Source organism: Caretta caretta, chromosome 8 (genome assembly GCF_965140235.1).
Source record: "Caretta caretta isolate rCarCar2 chromosome 8, rCarCar1.hap1, whole genome shotgun sequence".
NCBI lineage: Eukaryota > Metazoa > Chordata > Testudines > Cheloniidae > Caretta > Caretta caretta.
Window position 1 is genome coordinate 93,619,420 of NC_134213.1, and position 18,716 is coordinate 93,638,135.

The 18,716-nt window shown below is 41.5% G+C and overlaps 1 protein-coding gene across 4 annotated transcripts in view; it reads right to left on the reverse strand.

The window, feature by feature from the left end:
• Positions 1–18,716, reverse strand: part of FGGY (FGGY carbohydrate kinase domain containing) — a 233,195-nt gene that overhangs the window by 65,916 nt on the left and 148,563 nt on the right. For all 4 annotated transcript variants that reach the window (XM_075131802.1, XM_075131803.1, XM_048859626.2 and 1 more), the window contains exons 10-13: positions 15,316–15,377; positions 11,219–11,366; positions 8,688–8,762; positions 2,932–3,052 (exon numbers count right to left, since the gene is read on the reverse strand). In XM_075131802.1, the coding sequence (XP_074987903.1) occupies positions 2,932–3,052; positions 8,688–8,762; positions 11,219–11,366; positions 15,316–15,377 (406 nt within the window). The remainder of the gene's footprint in view (positions 1–2,931; positions 3,053–8,687; positions 8,763–11,218; positions 11,367–15,315; positions 15,378–18,716) is intronic.

Below are 18,716 nucleotides of genomic sequence, written 5' to 3' on the forward strand. Positions count from 1 at the left end.
ATAAGCACTACTCCCGATACTAAAATGCAGAGTTGGGTTCTAATCGCAAGGTGTTAAAGTAATCTAGGCTCTTGAACCCATTAGGTAACCTGTTACTCCTATGTAGGCCTTCCCTTGTAAGGGGCTAGGAAACTCTTTGTTAACATCAACTCAAATAAATCATGCTCAAATAAATTGGTTAGTCTCTAAGGTGCCACCAGTACTCCTTTTCTTTTATCAACTCGTGGAGTTTCCTTCATCAAAGTGGGAAGCACAAGGACAACTCAACATAACATTCTGGGAGCCAGATACTCAGTGGCCTTATGAGAGCTTTGCACCACTCCACCTGCTCAAAGCTATCTTACCCCAGCTCTCCAGGATAGTGGGATACTTGGGTGGCACAAAACTACTTATTTGCTCCTATGCCTTCTCCAATCTCTCCAGATAGCCTCTCTGTACCCCAGCAATCCTTCACTGCTGGAATGGCCTCTTTGGGCCACAGGCAGCCAGTGTTACTCAGAACATCCCTCAAGCTTCTATAAATTGTACCTAGAGGGGATCAGCCCACCATAGGTGGACGTAGGATTGGTAAGGTGATCCTATTTCCCAAAGGGAAAACGGGACACCATGTGGGGCTAGCCCTGGTCCCCCCCTTCACCACCACCCCTGCGCAGGGCTGGCCTGAGCCACTTACCCGAGCCCTGCCCCCCTCACCATGCATGGCTGGGGATCGCTGCTTGCCCACGCCCTACCTGCCCCTCCGCGCGAGTCTGGGGCTGATGTTGCTGTTTGCCCGAGCCCTGCCTGCCTCCCCATGGGAGGCTGGGTCTGGCATTGCTCCAGCCCTGCCTTCCCCCACTACGCAGGGCTAGCATCACTGCCCTCCGACCCCCCACACGTTCCTCCACACCTGACTTTTTTTGACAAAAGCTGATAACTGATCAAGTTGGCAAGAGCAAACAGGACAAATGCCCACTTTTGTCAAAAAGTCAGGGCAGCCAGAATAAGGCTTAAAAAAGGGACTGTTCTAGCCAAAACGGGACGTACGATCACTCGAAGAATTGGTCACTTTATATTCCCCCTCCTGAGCTGCACCCACAGCTCAGAATCTGGGCCTGGACCTTTGAATACTTCCAGATACACTAGAAAGAAATGTTACTCCTAGTATCGGGGTTTGTAGAGCTTTGAAGCACTGGGCAACTTTCAGTGCGCTTTAAGACTTTACCGCATACTTTCTTAAAGTGCCCTCAGAATGAACATATTCATCTTACCAGCTGAACAACAAGAGTTTGACACTTTTTAAGCCGTCTATGAAATTATCAATTGGCAGTCTACAGGACTGAGTAATGGCACTTGTCTCTAACAGTAACATATTCAGAATTTTTTCTTTTCCTGAAAGAAAGGGGGATTGATCCAGGAATGTTAGTTATTTTATCTGATAGGCTCTAATGAGTTCAACAGAAGCAAGAGCATTTCAGTCAGATGAACTTTGACATCCCTTGTTAGTCACACATTTTACAAACGGGGGTATTCCAAGAGTGGAAAAAGGCCTTTTTGTCCTTAATTGTACTTAGCCATTAGTTATGGTCAAAGGACTCCAGTTTAAATTTTAACAAGAATACCTATTAATAGATCTTTTATTTCAGATATCAGAAAGCAGCTTTCTATTCAAAGTCTAGTTGCAGCAAAATTGACCTTTTTCTTTTGAATTAGATAAGGGAAGGTGTGTACTTGATAAAATCTTGTTTGACAAATAGAAAGCCAATGTGGCAATACCGTATATATCTAGACTAGGTCAACGACCATTGTGTCATCTGGTTCTCTGTTTCTGCTTTCATTTAATATAATTACATGATGCAGATTTTCATCTCTCTTCCTGCATCAAGGTAGGATGTCTGGTTTGATGTCAGAGTGATGCAAATCTATACACCAAATACCTCAAATCCGAGCTTTAAACTGGATCCAAAACATCTTGACCTTTCTTAATTTGAAATATGCCCTAAAACACACACAGTTCACAGATTTTCTGAAGTCTTTTCACTAAATGACCTTATTTTCCACATTTTTAAAGAAAACATATTGAACTAACTTACAGATGTTCAAAGACACCCAACCTATAAAGACGGAATGGGGATTACAAATAGACTACAAGCGTGGACTCTGCTCCTGCCAATATATCTACATATACAGGCCCTTACATCAATGTGAAACCATACCAATGTCAATGACACTCTGTGCAGGAGTCAAGCTCTGCAGGATTGGGTCCTAAATTATTTTAATAACTTGAGATACTGAAGGATTTCTGATTATGCGGGCTTTGTATAATCAAGAAAATGTTCAACGTAAGCAACAGAGGCCAGGGGAAAGTCCTATAGAATTCAAATGGGATGAACCCAACAGGGGTTTTTATAGAAACTGAAAAGGTTTTATCTAAAACTTATTCTAAAAACTTACAGGGGTAGATTTTCAGCTGAGGATCTGGTCCATTTAATTTAACAGAAGAATAATTTCTATAGAACACGTAAACCAATTTATAGAATTTTATAATAAACAAAATCCCTGCTATACAATTCTATAGGCTGGTTTAAAAAAAAATCTACAGAAAGGTTATAGTTCTCCATATTCTATAACATTGTCCTATAAGAATTTCAGAGAACAAGGTCTATGAATGGGAAATCACACAGACAGTTTCTCTATGTTCTCTGTTTGCTAATAATATGGATAAGGGACCTTTGTTTACACCATGTCTTTGTGTTATTCCAGTGTCTTTAAATTTCAGGAAATCCAGTCTTTCAGGAAGTAACATTTCATTACACAGGTTTTGGCCAACCAGCAAAATAGAGTTCCATATAAAGGGCATATTTATTTTTCTAAACACCATGTTTTTAGCTACCTAAAATAATAAAATTAGTTTACTGTCTTCTTTTTCCCTGCTTCCTCTGTCCAACTTACCAGTAATGTCAGCATGCATCTCCACAAAGAGGGGGTTCTTGCTCAACCCTCCACACAGAAACAGAGTGCTTATGTGATGCCCGGCAGACTGCATAGTTTCCAAAATATGTCTTGTTCCCAACTTGAAAGACAGAAAAGGTCTGATGAACATGGAAAACTTACTCAGAAAGAAACCAGCACTAAGTGACGGCAAGGGTTAGGCCTACAAGAGAAGGGACTTGGTTTATCATCAGGTCAGTAAGGTGCATTGTATGATCCATAGTGACCTGAAACATGAAAATTCATACTGCAAGCATTAGGGATGAGGAACTAGAAATGAAAGGAACATATGAGGCCAGCAGGCTGGAAACAGCACCTTGGGAGTTGGCTGTAGGAGGAGCAGGGCCTGATAGCTGTCTGTATGCACAGCTGGAGAGAGTAGGGGCTGGGCACGTAAAGGGCAAGGAAAGTGGTCCGAAGCTGGCACAGAACCAGGCTGCAAAGGATCAGGAGAAAGCAAGGGGAGACACTGAGGAGTGGCTGTTTGTGAGCAACAGAGCAAGTGACAGGAGAAAGTAACTAAGTAGCAACAAAGACGCACAGGAGACACAAACAATGTCAGATGCAGCCCACCAGAGTTAAGATATCCCCACCATCCCCTCCCATTTGCTTAGCCCTCCTGCCTCTGACAAAGCCTCGCAGCACAGATGAGCCTTGCAGCATGACCTGAAGGTCAATAAAGTTGGGATCTGTCAAACTAAGCGGAAAGCACGTCAAGGAACCATCACTTAAAATGTTTGGCCTTCAGCACCTTCCCTTTTAAACCAGGGGGCTGTTATCTCAAATGCCAGCTTGAGTTTTGGGCTGCTTCTGAAAACTGAGACCAATTGAGTAACACCAGATTTGGGATGTTTACTGTGAAACTCTGGCACAACTTTGGATAAGGCTTGAAATGTAGTTTGGTTAAAGGCAAAGTAGTTATGATGAACTAAAATGGCCACAAGGCCAGCTGATTAAATCGGTCACTTCCTATTGACACAGAGGGCTAACTTTCCAAATCATACAGTTAAGATTTTAAATGACAGAAAAATAAAACTACTCTAAAAAGAGTGGTTTCAGAGTAACAGCCGTGTTAGTCTGTATTCGCAAAAAGAAAAGGAGTACTTGTGGCACCTTAGAGACTAACCAATTTATTTGAGCATGAGCTTTCGTGAGCTACAGCTCACTTCATCGGATGCATACTGTGGAAAGTGTAGAAGATCTTTTTATACACACAAAGCATGAAAAAATACCTCCCCCCACCCCACTCTCCTGCTGGTAATAGCTTATCTAAAGTGATCACTCTCCTTACAATGTGTATGATAATCAAGGTGGGCCATTTCCAGCACAAATCCAGGGTTTAACAAGAACATCTGAGGGGGGGGGTGGGAAAAAACAAGGGGAAATAGGTTACCTTGCATAATGACTTAGCCACTCCCAGTCTCTATTCAAGCCTAAGTTAATTGTATCCAATTTGCAAATGAATTCCAATTCAACAGTCTCTCGCTGGAGTCTGGTTTTGAAGTTTTTTTGTTGTAATATCGCAACTTTCATGTCTGTAATCGCGTGTCCAGAGAGACTGAAGTGTTCTCCGACTGGTTTATGAATGTTATAATTCTTGACATCTTGATAAAGCTGTCAAGCATTCTTATAACTACAATGCCCACCTGCAGAAGTGAAGAAACAGATTGATAGAGCCAGAAGAGTTCCCAGAAGTCACCTACTACAGGACAGGCCTAACAAAGAATATAACAGAACACCGCTAGCCGTCAACCTCAGCCCCCAACTAAAACCCCTCCAACGCATTATTAAGGATCTACAACCTATCCTGAAGGATGACCCAACACTCTCACAAATCTTGGGAGACAGGCCAGTCCTTGTCTACAGACAGCCCCCCAACCTGAAGCAAATACTCACCAGCAACCACATACCACACAACAGAACCATTAACCCAGGAACCTATCCTTGCAACAAAGTCTGTTGCCAACTGTGCCCACATATCTATTCAGGGGACACCATCACAGGGCCTAATAACATCAGCCACACTATCAGAGGCTCGTTCACCTGCACATCCACCAATGTGATATATGCCATCATGTGCCAGCAATGCCCCTCTGCCATGTACATTGGTCAAACTGGACAGTCTCTACGTAAAAGACTAAATGGACACAAATCAGATGTCAAGAATTATAACATTCATAAACCAGTCGGAGAACACTTCAATCTCTCCGGTCACGCGATTACAGACATGAAAGTTGCAATATTACAACAAAAAAACTTCAAATCCAGACTCCAGCGAGAGACTGTTGAATTGGAATTCATTTGCAAATTGGATACAATTAACTTAGGCTTGAATAGAGACTGGGAGTGGCTAAGTCATTATACAAGGTAACCTATTTCCCCTTGTTTTTTCCTACTCCCCCCGCCTGACTTTCTTGTTAAACCCTGGATTTGTGCTGGAAATGGCCCACCTTGATTATCATACACATTGTAAGGAGAGTGGTCACTTTAGATAAGCTATTACCAGCAGGAGAGTGGGGTGGGGGGAGGTATTTTTTCATGCTTTGTGTGTATAAAAAGATCTTCTACACTTTCCACAGTATGCATCCGATGAAGTGAGCTGTATCTCATGAAAGCTTATGCTCAAATAAATTGGTTAGTCTCTAAGGTGCCACAAGTACTCCTTTTCTTTTTTCTAAAAAGAGTCTCTCCCCTAAGAACTGGCTTTGATGACGACAGTTATATTTCTGATTATGTTCACAATAGTCTCACTGTTGTACTGAATTTTGCCACATGAGCAGCCAGAGGACAGATACTCTCTTTCACAGCTGCTGATATTCAAACTTATTAGCAAATTCCCCCAACACACACACACACACACACACACCAAATACTTTTAAAAAGAACATGCTGTGAAAATTATTTTGTGTTGACCTGCCTGGAAAATTTTATTCAGTGACATTTACATTAAAACTAGACATTCCACTCAGGGAGGTAAGGGTGGGGAGGGGTGGGAAGGACTAATGTAATCTTAAATTAGAGAATATGCAAATTGAGGGGCTTGAAATGCAAATTTTATTTTTAAAAAAATCTCCCATTGTAAAGAAAACTAGAGATTAACATTCTGTGGGTATGACTTGGATTTTGACAAGGTTTGCACATTTGCTAACGTTGGGTTTAATGTCTGGTGTTGCTCCGATTGAAGAGAATGAGTGGAACAGGACTCTGGCTCTAGGAAACAGGACATTTTTCCTTGTAAGGTTACATAATAAACATAAAGCTAAAATTGGGGGGAGGGAAATTTTGAAAACTAATTTTGTATTTAATAAAGATAATCAGGAAGGGCAGGGATAAATTTCCCTCAATCCATTTATTATGATTGCCTACTGTTTCAATAAAAAGAAAAGGAGTACTTGTGGCACCTTAGAGACTAACCAATTTATTTGAGCATAAGCTTTCGTGAGCTACAGCTCACTTCATCGGATGCAGAGAGCTGTAGCTCACGAAAGCTTATGCTCAAATAAATTGGTTAGTCTCTAAGGTGCCACAAGTACTCCTTTTCTTTTTGCGAATACAGACCAACACGGCTGTTACTCTGAATACTGTTTCAATGGAATTTCAAAAGCAAGTGTGCAGTAATTTACCATGAAAAGAAATTTAGTGCATACCTTATCTTGGTATTCTGTATCACGGACAAAAAAAATCATTATAAAAAGATGCCTATTATAAAAAGATGCTGAACTTAATGTTAAAATGCAGTATATGAAACAAAGCAATCAGACAATAGGTGGCTTTCCCAGGATGTCCAACAGAGAATGCATTCACCTCATTAGCGTGAAACAACAACGGGGCACGTGTTTGGTACTGAAATGTTTTTGTTTTCAGCCTCTTTCACGGAACAATATCAGGAACACACACACATTCTTATATTTAAATCATAGGATTGTATTAAAGCACCAAGTATACCACTATTATGTTCGGCTGAAAGGGGTCAAAAATCAGCACTAATGAATTCCAGGCTCAGATTAAATGATCAGGATTTGCTGAAGGAGTGTTAACACATCAGATATGTCATTCACAGTAAATTTCCCACATCTGCCCATGCTGCTATCCCAGACGGTGTGGTGTGACACTGGGATATCGGTCCATGTTTATCCATAAACCCTTGTCCCCATTAGAAAACAATGACCAGTGTTAACCCCCAGGATGGCAATGGCAGAAAAACATGGCCATATTATCTCATAACAGCTGGAAAGATAATTAATTTAATCACTGTACGAGTCCCAGTCTTATGCACAGTGTACCTGCAGGGATGTATGTTTACACTTACGCAGTATAGTTTTGTAATGAAATAGGCAGGAATCAGTAAAGAGTTTAGGTGTGAAGATACTACAGTAATAAGCACCAGTACAAAAGACAGACACACATATAGATAGGTGAACCACAGGGAGTACATATCTATAAATACAGGTTGACTGACCCACTCTTGCAAAGATTTTTGTGTTACTGTTTAATCAAACAAGTTACTTGGGAAAAGTGGGACTAAACTCTAAATTTAGTCCAGTAAAATCACACCCACATACCCACACCCACACCTGCACCATATACATACATTAATGGACATCTGGGGCTGCTTGTTTAATGTGGAGGTATGGTGGTCTCTCCATCTACTTTAACATAAACTGGGGTGAGGGTTGAGAGGGGAAATAAATCATCCACATGGGTCAACATCATCCGCCTTCCAACGGAAAAAAGGCAGGAGGAGTGAAATGCCAGGAGAATAAGCCTGCAGAATAAATGTCTTCACACTACAGCGGTGAGGAAGGAGAGGTTTGTAGCCGCACAGGGCCCTGTCCCTACACAAGCTTCTTTTCCCACCCTAGCAGCACCACACCGTACAACCAACACCATCAGCACTGCCCCATGTTGCACAGTCTCTGACATGCACCTGGGGAAAGGATTTCCTCCACGACCCTGCAGGTTTGGTGGGGATAATATGGCATATGGCAACGACTCACACCCAGGCATATCTTCCGAATTGCACAGAGCTCCACCTTGCAGGTTTATGAAGAGTGTATCTCTAGGTTTGGGAGAGATTAAGGGCAAGTCTGCACTTCAAACGCTGCAGCTCGCCACTACAGCACTTCACTGAAGACGCTACTATACTGACAAGAGAGCTTCTACCACAAGAGGAGACAGTTATGCCGATGGGGGAAGCCCTCCTGTTTACATAGCACCGTCTACATCAGAGATTAGGTTGGTATAACTGCATCGCTCAGGGGCAGGATTCCTCTCTCCCGCCCCTTCAACCATGTAGTTATACTGATATAAATTTATAGTGTAGACCTTGCCTATGTCTCTCTCCTCCTTATAGACTTGACATCTCCTTTTGGACTGTATTTATGCATCTTTCACCTCAGACAGAAGAGGAGGAGGCTCAATATTGGGCATACCCAGCATTCCTGCCTTGTCAGAACAATTTCAGGAAAACTCTCCTAGGGCATTTTCCTCCCTGCAAAGAGCGCCCCTCAGGGTTTTTTTTCCATGGGAGGGGGCAATCCTCTCCATACATGTGATGTTTATCTTGCTCCTTTATGAACTCATTCGGTGAGTTCATTTGTAATTAGAAATCTATTTTACAGGAGGGCATGATCAATCTGCAATGTGACACAGAGTGCAACTCCTTTAAGTAAGTCTTTCATGCTTTTATAAAAAGCAGACTCTTTAAAATGGCTTACAGCAATGGCTTGAATTGTGGCCAAGTAGATAAGAGCGAGTTCATCAAGGCCCTGATACAATGTCAATCCAACAACCTGCATGGAACACAAAAAAAAAAAAAAAGTTCAAATCTAGCAGAGCTGGAATTTCATCATTTTCTGTGAAACACAAGGCATGTTTTCTTGTTGCTACATGTTTAAATGCAAATTCTAATCCTGTGAGCTGTACACATACTGTTATGTTAAACATATTTCTCCCGGTCTGGGTAAGAACCACAGAAACTTTGATTTTGCCCTTGGAAAGAAACAGTGAATAAAATATCATTTTGTATGGGATTTACGTGTTATGTTTTCACCAATACAGTTTTCCTAGGAGACTTGCATATTCCTTGGGAGTATTTAGTCTAGTACTATGAAACGAAACACAGTAAAAAAAAAAATTCCCACATGCCCTTGCACTGAAAGACAATTAATAATTAGGGTTAGATTATGATTTCATTTACTCTGGCATAAATCCAAATTTCTTCTATTGAAGTCAGTGTAGTTACTCTGGACTTATATCAGAACAAGTGAGATCCTAATTTTGTCCCTAAATGTGGCAGAAAAGATGCACTATCATTGCTAGCATTTGCATAAGAGACTCAAACCAGGGGAATAAAGACCCTCCCGTAGAACATATTTCTTGTGGAAGGATCAAAATATTCATGGGTCACTCCCACAGCAAAAAATAATCAGGTGCACCTAAGAGCAGAATTTAGCCTTAATAGTTTTACTCAATTTGTGGTATAATTACAGCTCATAGCGATGCCCTTTAGAGGTATGACTTCTGAAAAACAATGTGAGTATTAGTGCCAATTGAAATGAAGTGCATATCAATATTCCTGGCACCAGTACTGAGGTGGGAACTTATTTTGTATATAACTTCACTTGCAATAAAGAAGTGTCTTAAAGTTTTTCACAGCTTTTGAAATAGGTAAATCCTTTTACGATAACAATATATTTCAGCATGTTGCTGCCTTCTCAGAACAGATGATTCAAGGTGAAATTCCTGTGTCATTAATCAGGATCAACAAATGCCATCCTTTTCAGTTCAATAGTTGAAAAAGAAAAAAGTTTTGAAACCACTAGAAAAGAACACTCAAATATTTAACCATCGCCACATTTCTCTGGTTATAAGACTTTTCACTGATATGACTGATATGACATTTAGGGGTGCGTAATTATTAGAGATGGGCCTTACTCAACTTCCCCAGATCTTCATATCCCTGAATTTCAGGCAAGTTCGAACAGACATCCAAATTTCTGTGTCCTATTTCTAATTATTAGCTCCATCTTGCTGCGCAAGAATTTACACATCTATCCATTTGTCACCCGAATGCTCTCCAATCTCTCCCCCCAGTATACTGTATGAACCCTCCCATTTTAGTAGCAGTAATTATGGGTGAACTCCCTCCCCAAATGTTTGACGTTTCAGTTGCACGGATGCTGAGGACTGAGATGATCTGTTGGGGTTATTTGCCTTCTTTCAGGGACCATTTCAAGGTGTGTTATTACACAAACTGCCTGGAACACAAATCAGAACTATACATCATTATGATTCAAGAGATAACAGACCTTAAAGTTATAGGTAAATTATACCTTTATTCACCTGTTCAGTCATGGTTTTGTACAATAACATCCTGACATGGATCCAGCTAGTGTGCCTCCATCAGGTTCAGCTAGCAGAAGCATCCGAATGTGTGGATGTTTATGTGAGCCTCGTGAGTACACATGTGCTGAAAATCTCATCAGGAGAGGTTCTCTCATGAGCTTCCTAATTCTGCTGCTTCAGATTCTAGATTGAAATAGTGTGAAAACTGCTCTTCTCACAGTATTTCAGCCCTTCCAGAAGAAACATTTCACAACCTCAAATCAGGATCAGATTCAGCTCAGTTTTGGAAAATGAATAAAGATTCAGGAGCTATCTTGCTTATGTATTTATTTTTAAAACAGCACTTGCATGTCCATGGCTAATAATTACACAGGAGTTTTCCAGCTTCTGTTGAAAGTGGCCAATAAGCAACTGAAATAGTGTAACGCGCTATTTAGCAAAATGATTGAAAATTGGAAAATCATTCCTTGAAATATTTTATATCATTCTTAGTCTCTGAATACACCCTACCAGTTTTCGATTGAGACTCACCAATTCCACAAGGGGAATGCAAGATTAAGCAGACTGGTGAGTGTACAAAAACAATGAGTGGCGCTATTCAGTTCTCCAAAATATGATTGCCAGTAAAGATACCGGATGGAAGACATACCTCTTAGTATTTTCAGCAAGTAAATGAGGCACTAGTGATATTAGAAGTATCCTGATTGGTGGTGTACTGCAAAAACACTTACTAATTTCAACAACAACAAATATCAGCAAGAAACCCAAATCCTGTGGGATCGTCTGAACGACTAGGGAGGAGTATGTTTAAAATAAAAATGCTCCTTCCAATTTTTTTTTTTTATTAATTTTACCCCTTTGTTCTCTATTGACCTTTTTGCAAAGACAGGCTGTTTCTTACCATGCCCTTCAGTGTCAGATCTGCTAAGGGAGATCGGTTACCATGGAAATCTGGCCAAACGTGTAAATCAACAGTGAGGAAACCCACAGGCAAAGATTTCTTAATCAGATCCAGGTGACTGTTCAAATATGTATATATATTTTGAGCACTAGAAGAAAAACAAGTTGGGAAAGAACAGGGGAGGGAGGTTATTCAGTGAACGTAAAACATTTGCACTTCTAATGTCAAATACAAGAAAACCATCAAAAGGGGTCCAAAAGCCAAACTTAAAGTAAAAGAGAGAGAATCATTTCCTTGCCAGGCATATGGCAATGGAGAGTGGGGGTGGGGGTAATTAAAACCCACTATCAGCCAGAAGAAGGTCTGAGTTCCTACACTGGGCAGGGAGATGGGCAGACAGTGAAAGCTGAATGACCTTCAGAAGCAGTAACAGCTGCACTCCTTGTGCAATGCCTCCTGCTGGTCCGTCCTGAAACTGCAGCTGACTGGCATTATGGCGGCTTGTCCACAACACTGAGAGGCGGGAAAGCAATGGCGCAATGACGACCGAGAGAAATAAAAGCAGAGAGGGAGTGAAGAAATAAAAAAGACTCCCAAAGAGGAATGAAAATAAAATCCCTTTACAAATGTTAGTAATTTCTGTTGTTAATCAAGAGTTCCTCGTATTAAAGTTTTCAATTTTTGAGACCAATATTCAAATATACAGTATAATTAAAACTAAGCAGTAAGGGGAGAATGGGGACAGCGAGATGATGATATGCAGGGGAGGAGCTGACTAAGGTCCCTAAATTTAGTTTTCTCTAAGTTCTTATAATGCACCCATCTCCACATTATCCAAGTGCCTTTTTCCTGAGCCAGCCATGGTTGTGGGATTAATGATGAACTCTTCTGTGTTCTGGCTTGCAATGGCCTTCGTGACATTCCAGTTAAAATATGTTGCAATTATGGTGAGAATCCTTCTTTAAAAAACTCTTGTATCATCATAAACAGATTTATAATTTTATTTTTGGTCTCAACTCCTAAGAAATCAGAGTAGGGCATTTAATTTCAGGCATCTTGATCAATAATACCATCTAGCCTTAATTACAATTGATTAGCCATTGTCTCACTTACTGTAGGTCCAAAACAGTGATATTCATTTAGCCTCTACATGTATATTCAATCGTGCACTAATGAGATCCCTAAGGGAATTTGGCACATGCTTTACCACACTGACTTCTGACCTCCTAGCAGCTGTATATTTATACTTTACATTCAACTATTCAGCAGCATGTTTTTTCAATTATACCTTTCCATGTGTGTGCTATCAGAGAATATCATTCAAAACGAAGTACACTTGGAAGACATTAAAATAACTAATTCACATCATTATTCACATTCTTTTAAATGTGCTTTCTATGCCTTCCTGGAACTGAATTATGATAATTTTGAAAGTTACGATTCTTTTTTTCATATAGTGGCCTTATTTTCTGCCTCCCTAAAGATCATATTATAAACAGTACCTGCTAATAACCAGTCACTGCATTTCCAGTAGAAGCCCGGCTTTTATGGGGTGAGAAGGAAAAAGGAAGAGGGCAACTTCATTAAACATGAGGCCTATCCTACTACCCAGCTTCCATCTGGCCCTCTTGTTACTTGGATTCCCAGGGGGAGAAGCTAGTCCAGAGCACAAACCCTGTGTAGCAGAGGTTGACATTTAACCATGCCTTCTCAGGCAAGCACATATCCCTAGCACTACATGTCTGCATCCTCCTTTTCTTATAGATCTAGGCCCTACAACTCTAGGTCTGGTTAGAATGAATGGCAGAGCTCCCTCAAACACCTCCCAGTGCTACTTGTCAACCAAGCCCATTGGACAGTGTTGGGCGACTAATTTTCTGAGCCAATCCAATTTCTATTTAAGACAAGGGAAAGACATCCATTAACTTCAGCAGCAGTTGGATCGGGCATCATGTCCTGGGACCTAGGGCTTTACAAAGCCAAAGGTTATGGCTGTCATCTAGCCAGCTGTTCTTTGACCATTTCAAAATTATACAGGAGTTACGCAAATAATAATAATAGTTTATATTTGTAATGTGGGCCAGATTTCAGAAATCAATGGGAATTAGGCACCTAGTGGGATTTTCAGAAGTGTCTATCTGCATTTTTAGGCCCCTAAATACCTCTGAAAATCTGGCCCTAAGATCCACAGATGGAAAGAACTGCCAATTATTATTATTATACATTGCTTGAAAGATCCCAAAGCACTTTACAGATATACATCACAACTGAAAAGCAGTCATCTCTATGGTGGGGGAAGAGGAGTCAAAACAGCGCACTGCTCACTAATGGAAGACAGGGAAATTCTGTCCAAAGACACCAGGGCAAAACACTGCTCTTACAAAAATCTGCCATAGGATCTTTGATGTCAAGCAGAGAGGATCTTGTTTTTCAAGGTCTCACCACAGAGGGACCCAAACAATGTAAACTACATGGAACTTCGTATGTCCTCCATGGAAAAATGACGGGGTGACCCAACCCCAGTCAGGGTTAGAACCTGTGATTCTAGGAAGATAGGGTATTTCAGCTCTGATGCTTAGACCACAAAGTCATCTTGAGTCCACACTCTAGCCAGCATAGGTGGAGTTTTACTATCTCAATAATGTCTATATGATATTATCATACAACACAGACCTGATTCTTCATGGCCTTGCACCCTGTATAGTCATTTACACCTATGTGAAGTGGGTTTAAAATGCCACTAGACATGTGAGTAGAGAATTCTGATGTGTTGGCATTTTATACCAACTTTACCTGCTCTGGACTAGCATAATGACAACACAAGGTGAAGAATGAGGCCCAGTATATCAGAATAGTCCCCCTAAAATACTTAAAGGAGATCTGTAGGCAAATAACTCCCCATCCCCTCCTCATCAACAACCCCCAAAACCAAAACAAAACCCTACGTTAATATTAAGAATTTGACTTAATTTGAGAAAAGACAGAAACTTCAGACCAAAACTCTGCACTAAATAATCCCCTTCCATTTGGCTGGTTCAGCTGATATAGTGCTCTGTGACGACGCCTCAGAATAGTGGGTGAAGTTTTAGGCCACATGTGCTGTAATAGCTAGGTACAAGGTGATGCCTGAAGGGTGGAATTTCAAACTGAACTGCAAAGTTCCTGGCTTCTGTCAGTTTAAGTTAGTCCCTTAATGCTACCCTTTTTCGGGGAAATGGGGAGGAAGGTGAAGTTATAAGTGGCTTGTTTACTAAATTTATAGCTTTGAAAACATATCATTAGAATGGCAGTGTCTGGAAAGCATTATAAAAATACCATTGGTATATTAACCATATAAAATATTATGACCCTCTTTATCAACACTCTCCTGCACAGTTTTACTAACTGCATGAGCCTCAAATAAGAATTAAAGATACAACACGGTATCACACAGGACGGTTATATCATCTTACATTCAGTAGTCAAGGATTTTGCACTGTGTAAACTGTGTTTTCTCATTCAAGAAACTCTAGAATCTCAGACGCCTCCTGCAGACACGCTGCACGCATGCAAAACATGGCTGGTACTGGGGTGATCCATCTCTTAGTTTTAACTATCCCTTTATTCTGGGTTTGCATTCCTCTCTACACCACTGTCCCAGTCTTTTTTTCATATACTAGCTATTCTTTCATAAAGCAGATTTCTCCTAATAGTGCAACGTAAGCTAAACCTCACCATCTCTGAGATTTGAGACATGGCAAGCCCTAGGCACCCAGGTCTGCAGCATGGACAATATACTATGCTACCAAGAGACATATTGGGATGGATACAAAGAAGACTTTGATGTGCAAAGCAGGCCAGCCATACCATTTGGGTAAGTATTTGAACCTAAGGGCGAATATTTTAGGTTTTTCAAGCTTTGAACCCTGAATTATCATTACAGAAGCCTTTGCAAATACTTCCAATCAGTTCAGACTCAGGGGACTGAGTTCACAGCCAGCTTGGCTGATCCCCACATCCTGAAATGGGAACGTTGCAGTATAGGGATGAAGGTACAATGTCATGTCAAAATGATCTTTGCAAGGTCGATGTTTTGATAAAGAAATAAGAGTGGTGACCTGGCTGCCGCTTTTGCTTGTAACTCTGGAAAGGCAACATGGCCTCGGACTACGTGATCTATCTGAAAAAGATTAAAAAGAAAAACAACCAGCTTAAAATAAATTAAATTTTAAAATTAATTCCTGGTAAAATACATTGAAACTTTGTCATTCTACATTGACAAAAGAGCTTCCAGCTTACTCATGAAGTACTAAAACCTGGTCCTACTGAAACCAATAGCAAAACTCTCATTGATTTCAGTGGGATCAGGATTTGGCTTAAAAAGTTTAACAATGACATACCAAAAATGAGCAGAATGATGAGCTTATATCTTCTCAAATAATTGATTGCCCGTTAGCTTGAAGTAGCCAACACATTTGTAATGGCGAGTGTGGAGACTCCACAAGTGTTTATTCAAGTACAAGAACATTCGTTCTTCACCATGAAAATCCATTAACTCAAGGTTAAAAAAGACTTACCCTACACAGAGTTGACATGTGAATTGGACCCTCTAGGGAAAGGTGTCTAGCGTTATAACACAAACCAATGCCTTGTTTAGGACTGTGTGGAATTTCAAGATGGTAATTTAGTAGCTTTTGTGGCTAGTCCATAATGCCTGTCAATGGCATCCGTAAAGGTAATGAGGCAAAACTATGGCTACCCAGAGTAATGAATATATAGGTGAGTGATTTGGCAAGACCTGCTGGCAGCAAGTCAGGACAGGTGTTTAATTTTGATTAGTATTCATTAGTTTGGGTGGTGGGTGTTAACAGTATAATAACATTTATTTTAACTATGCACACACATCTGTATACAGGAAAAGAACTTCATACATCTTGATTCCCTCTGGAGTTTGTGTAGGAGATGAAAGAAAGCCATTTATAAAAATATAAATGGTGTTAGAAACAAAGCTGTGGGCTGGACTGAGATTGGCTGATTGAAATCTTAACATCAGAACAAGTCAACTCAGGGCTGACCCTGGTCATTATGAACTGTGCAAGTTTGCCCAGAATATGTTTGATGGGATCTAAATAAATAAAATGTGATTATGTGCTTTGTGTGTGTGTGTGTAGGTGTATGAACACATTTTACTTACAAAAAATCTCTATTAATGCAATGATAAGGTTTGCATATTTAAAAGCTCAGAAATCAAAAAATGCCGAAGTTAAGGCTGGTTGTGTAAACTTACCCGTGCTCCCTTGTGGATATGCAAAATTATGTGATTGCATCTTATTTCTCGGTTAATGCAACAGAACATAATACAATATTTTCCCCTGTTTTTTCCCTATTTATTCTGAAAATGCAGTTCAAAGGCTTAGAAATTCCTTTTTAAAAACATATTTTTTCACCAGGACAAGCAGAGTCTCCAGGCCTATTTACAAATTTCAAACTTTGGCAGGTTTTATGGTAGCCTCATATAGAAAAGTGTTATTAGAACTTTTTAAAGGGAATGGGATCTTTATTTCACTTTGGCTTAACTCTCAATGGGTTCAAGTGACTCTGTTTAAACTTCGCAAAAAAAAAAAATTTCTTCTTCATCCAGAGTTCAACTACTAAAAACATAATCCCAAAATATGATTTTTTCCTCAGAAAGTGAGAAGTGTGTGAAAGCAGGATGTTATGATGGCTACTGCTTTGCATAATTATAATGGACACAACCAAGCATCCACCCTTGTGTTTATTTTACATATATACTTCCTCTCCCTATATATACACAAAACACATGGACATATAATTTGAAAAAGACCACATGAAATATTTGATAAATATCTTGATAAAGATACATGTTCCCCAATATACCAAAGGTTACTGCTAATGTTTGCTATAGGCCCTACCTAAAATATCTGTTTCCAAAGTCCTCCAAGGACTCAATCCTCTGAAGTAGCAAGTGCCTATTAGGAGCTGAGAAAACTTGGAACTTTGCAAGATCAAGCCTTTTATCTATTAACAAATTAAACTGATACGTATTGTGACAGACTCAGACCAGTGGGGTACAGGAGTCTGGTAGAAGACACATATATTGGCCACTGGATAAATAGTTTTCTGTTCCCTGAGTGACCAGCGCAGGGGCTCTGCTAGAACCAATTAAGACAGGTAGGCTAATTAAGACACCTGGAGCCAATTAAGAACATACTAGAATCAATAATGGCAGGCAGACTAATCAGGACACCTGGTTTAAAAAGGACCTCCCCTCAGTTAGTGGGGGTGTATGCAAGGAATGAGAAGGCATGCTGCAGGAGGACTGAAGAGTACAAGCTTGATCAGGCTTCAGGAGGAATATCCTGTGGTGATGATAAAGAAGGTACTGGGGGGAGGTCATGGGGAAGAAGCCCTGGAAATTGTAGCTCTAGCTGTCATGCAACTGTTACAGGAGATGTAGACAGCTGTTATCCACTGGGCTGGAACCCAGTGTAGAGGATGGGTCTGGGTCCCCCCCATTCCCCCAAGTCCTGATTCAACACAGGAGGAGTTGACCTGGTCTGTGAGCAACACCAGAAGGGAAGGTCTAATTTGGAAAGGGATCTGGCTTGTCCCCAACCCATACGGGACAGCAGAGACTGTGCAGCTTGTTCTCCATTTCTCCTATGCTAGCCAGCGATGAGGTTAGCTGAGTCTAGGGCAAGTTTGAGTCTCTAGCACAAGAGTCTCAAACATGTGGCCTATGGGGTTATTTTCTGTGGCCTGCCAGCTCCTTGTGGCCCTCCCGTCCCCCCCTCAGCGTTTACCTAGAGTGTCTCTGGCCCGGTGCACACAGGGGGCAGGGCAGAGCCTGCCCACCCTGTCCCCGTGCCGCTCTGGGAAGTGGCCGGGACCTGGGGGAGGAGGGGCATAGGGGGTCTGTGTGTTGCCCTGGCCATGCCTCCAGGTACCTCCCCCGAAGCTCCTATTGGCTGCGGCTCTCTCTTCACAGCCAATGAGAGCTGCGGGGGTGGTGCCTGGAGGCATGGCCAGGGCAACACACAGACCTCTGTGGCTCCCCCCCCACAAGGTTCTGGCTGCTTCCTGGAGCAGTGGGGGAGGAGGCAGGGCAGGCAGGTAGGTAGCCTGCCCTGCCCCTGGTGTGCGCTGGACCAGAGCCAGCCCCCTCCTGCACCCAAACCCCCTCCTGCACCCTGACCCCCTGCCCTGAGCCCCTACCCTGAGCCCCCTGCTGCACCCTGAACCCCTCCTGCAGCCCCTGGGGCAGAGTTGGGGTGGGGATTTTGGGGAAGGGGTTGGAATGGGGGCAGGGAAGGGGTGGAGTGGGGGTGGGGCCAGGGCAGCGGGGGAGAGGTCAGTGATGCGGCCTTCGGGCCAATGTACTAGTCCTCATGTGGCCCTTGTGGTCATTTGAGTTTAAGACCCCTGCTCTAGCAGAATCAGCCAAACTGAGGGCTGTCATGAACCTCTGAGGTGAGCAAATCCGCCATAAAGTGCAGGA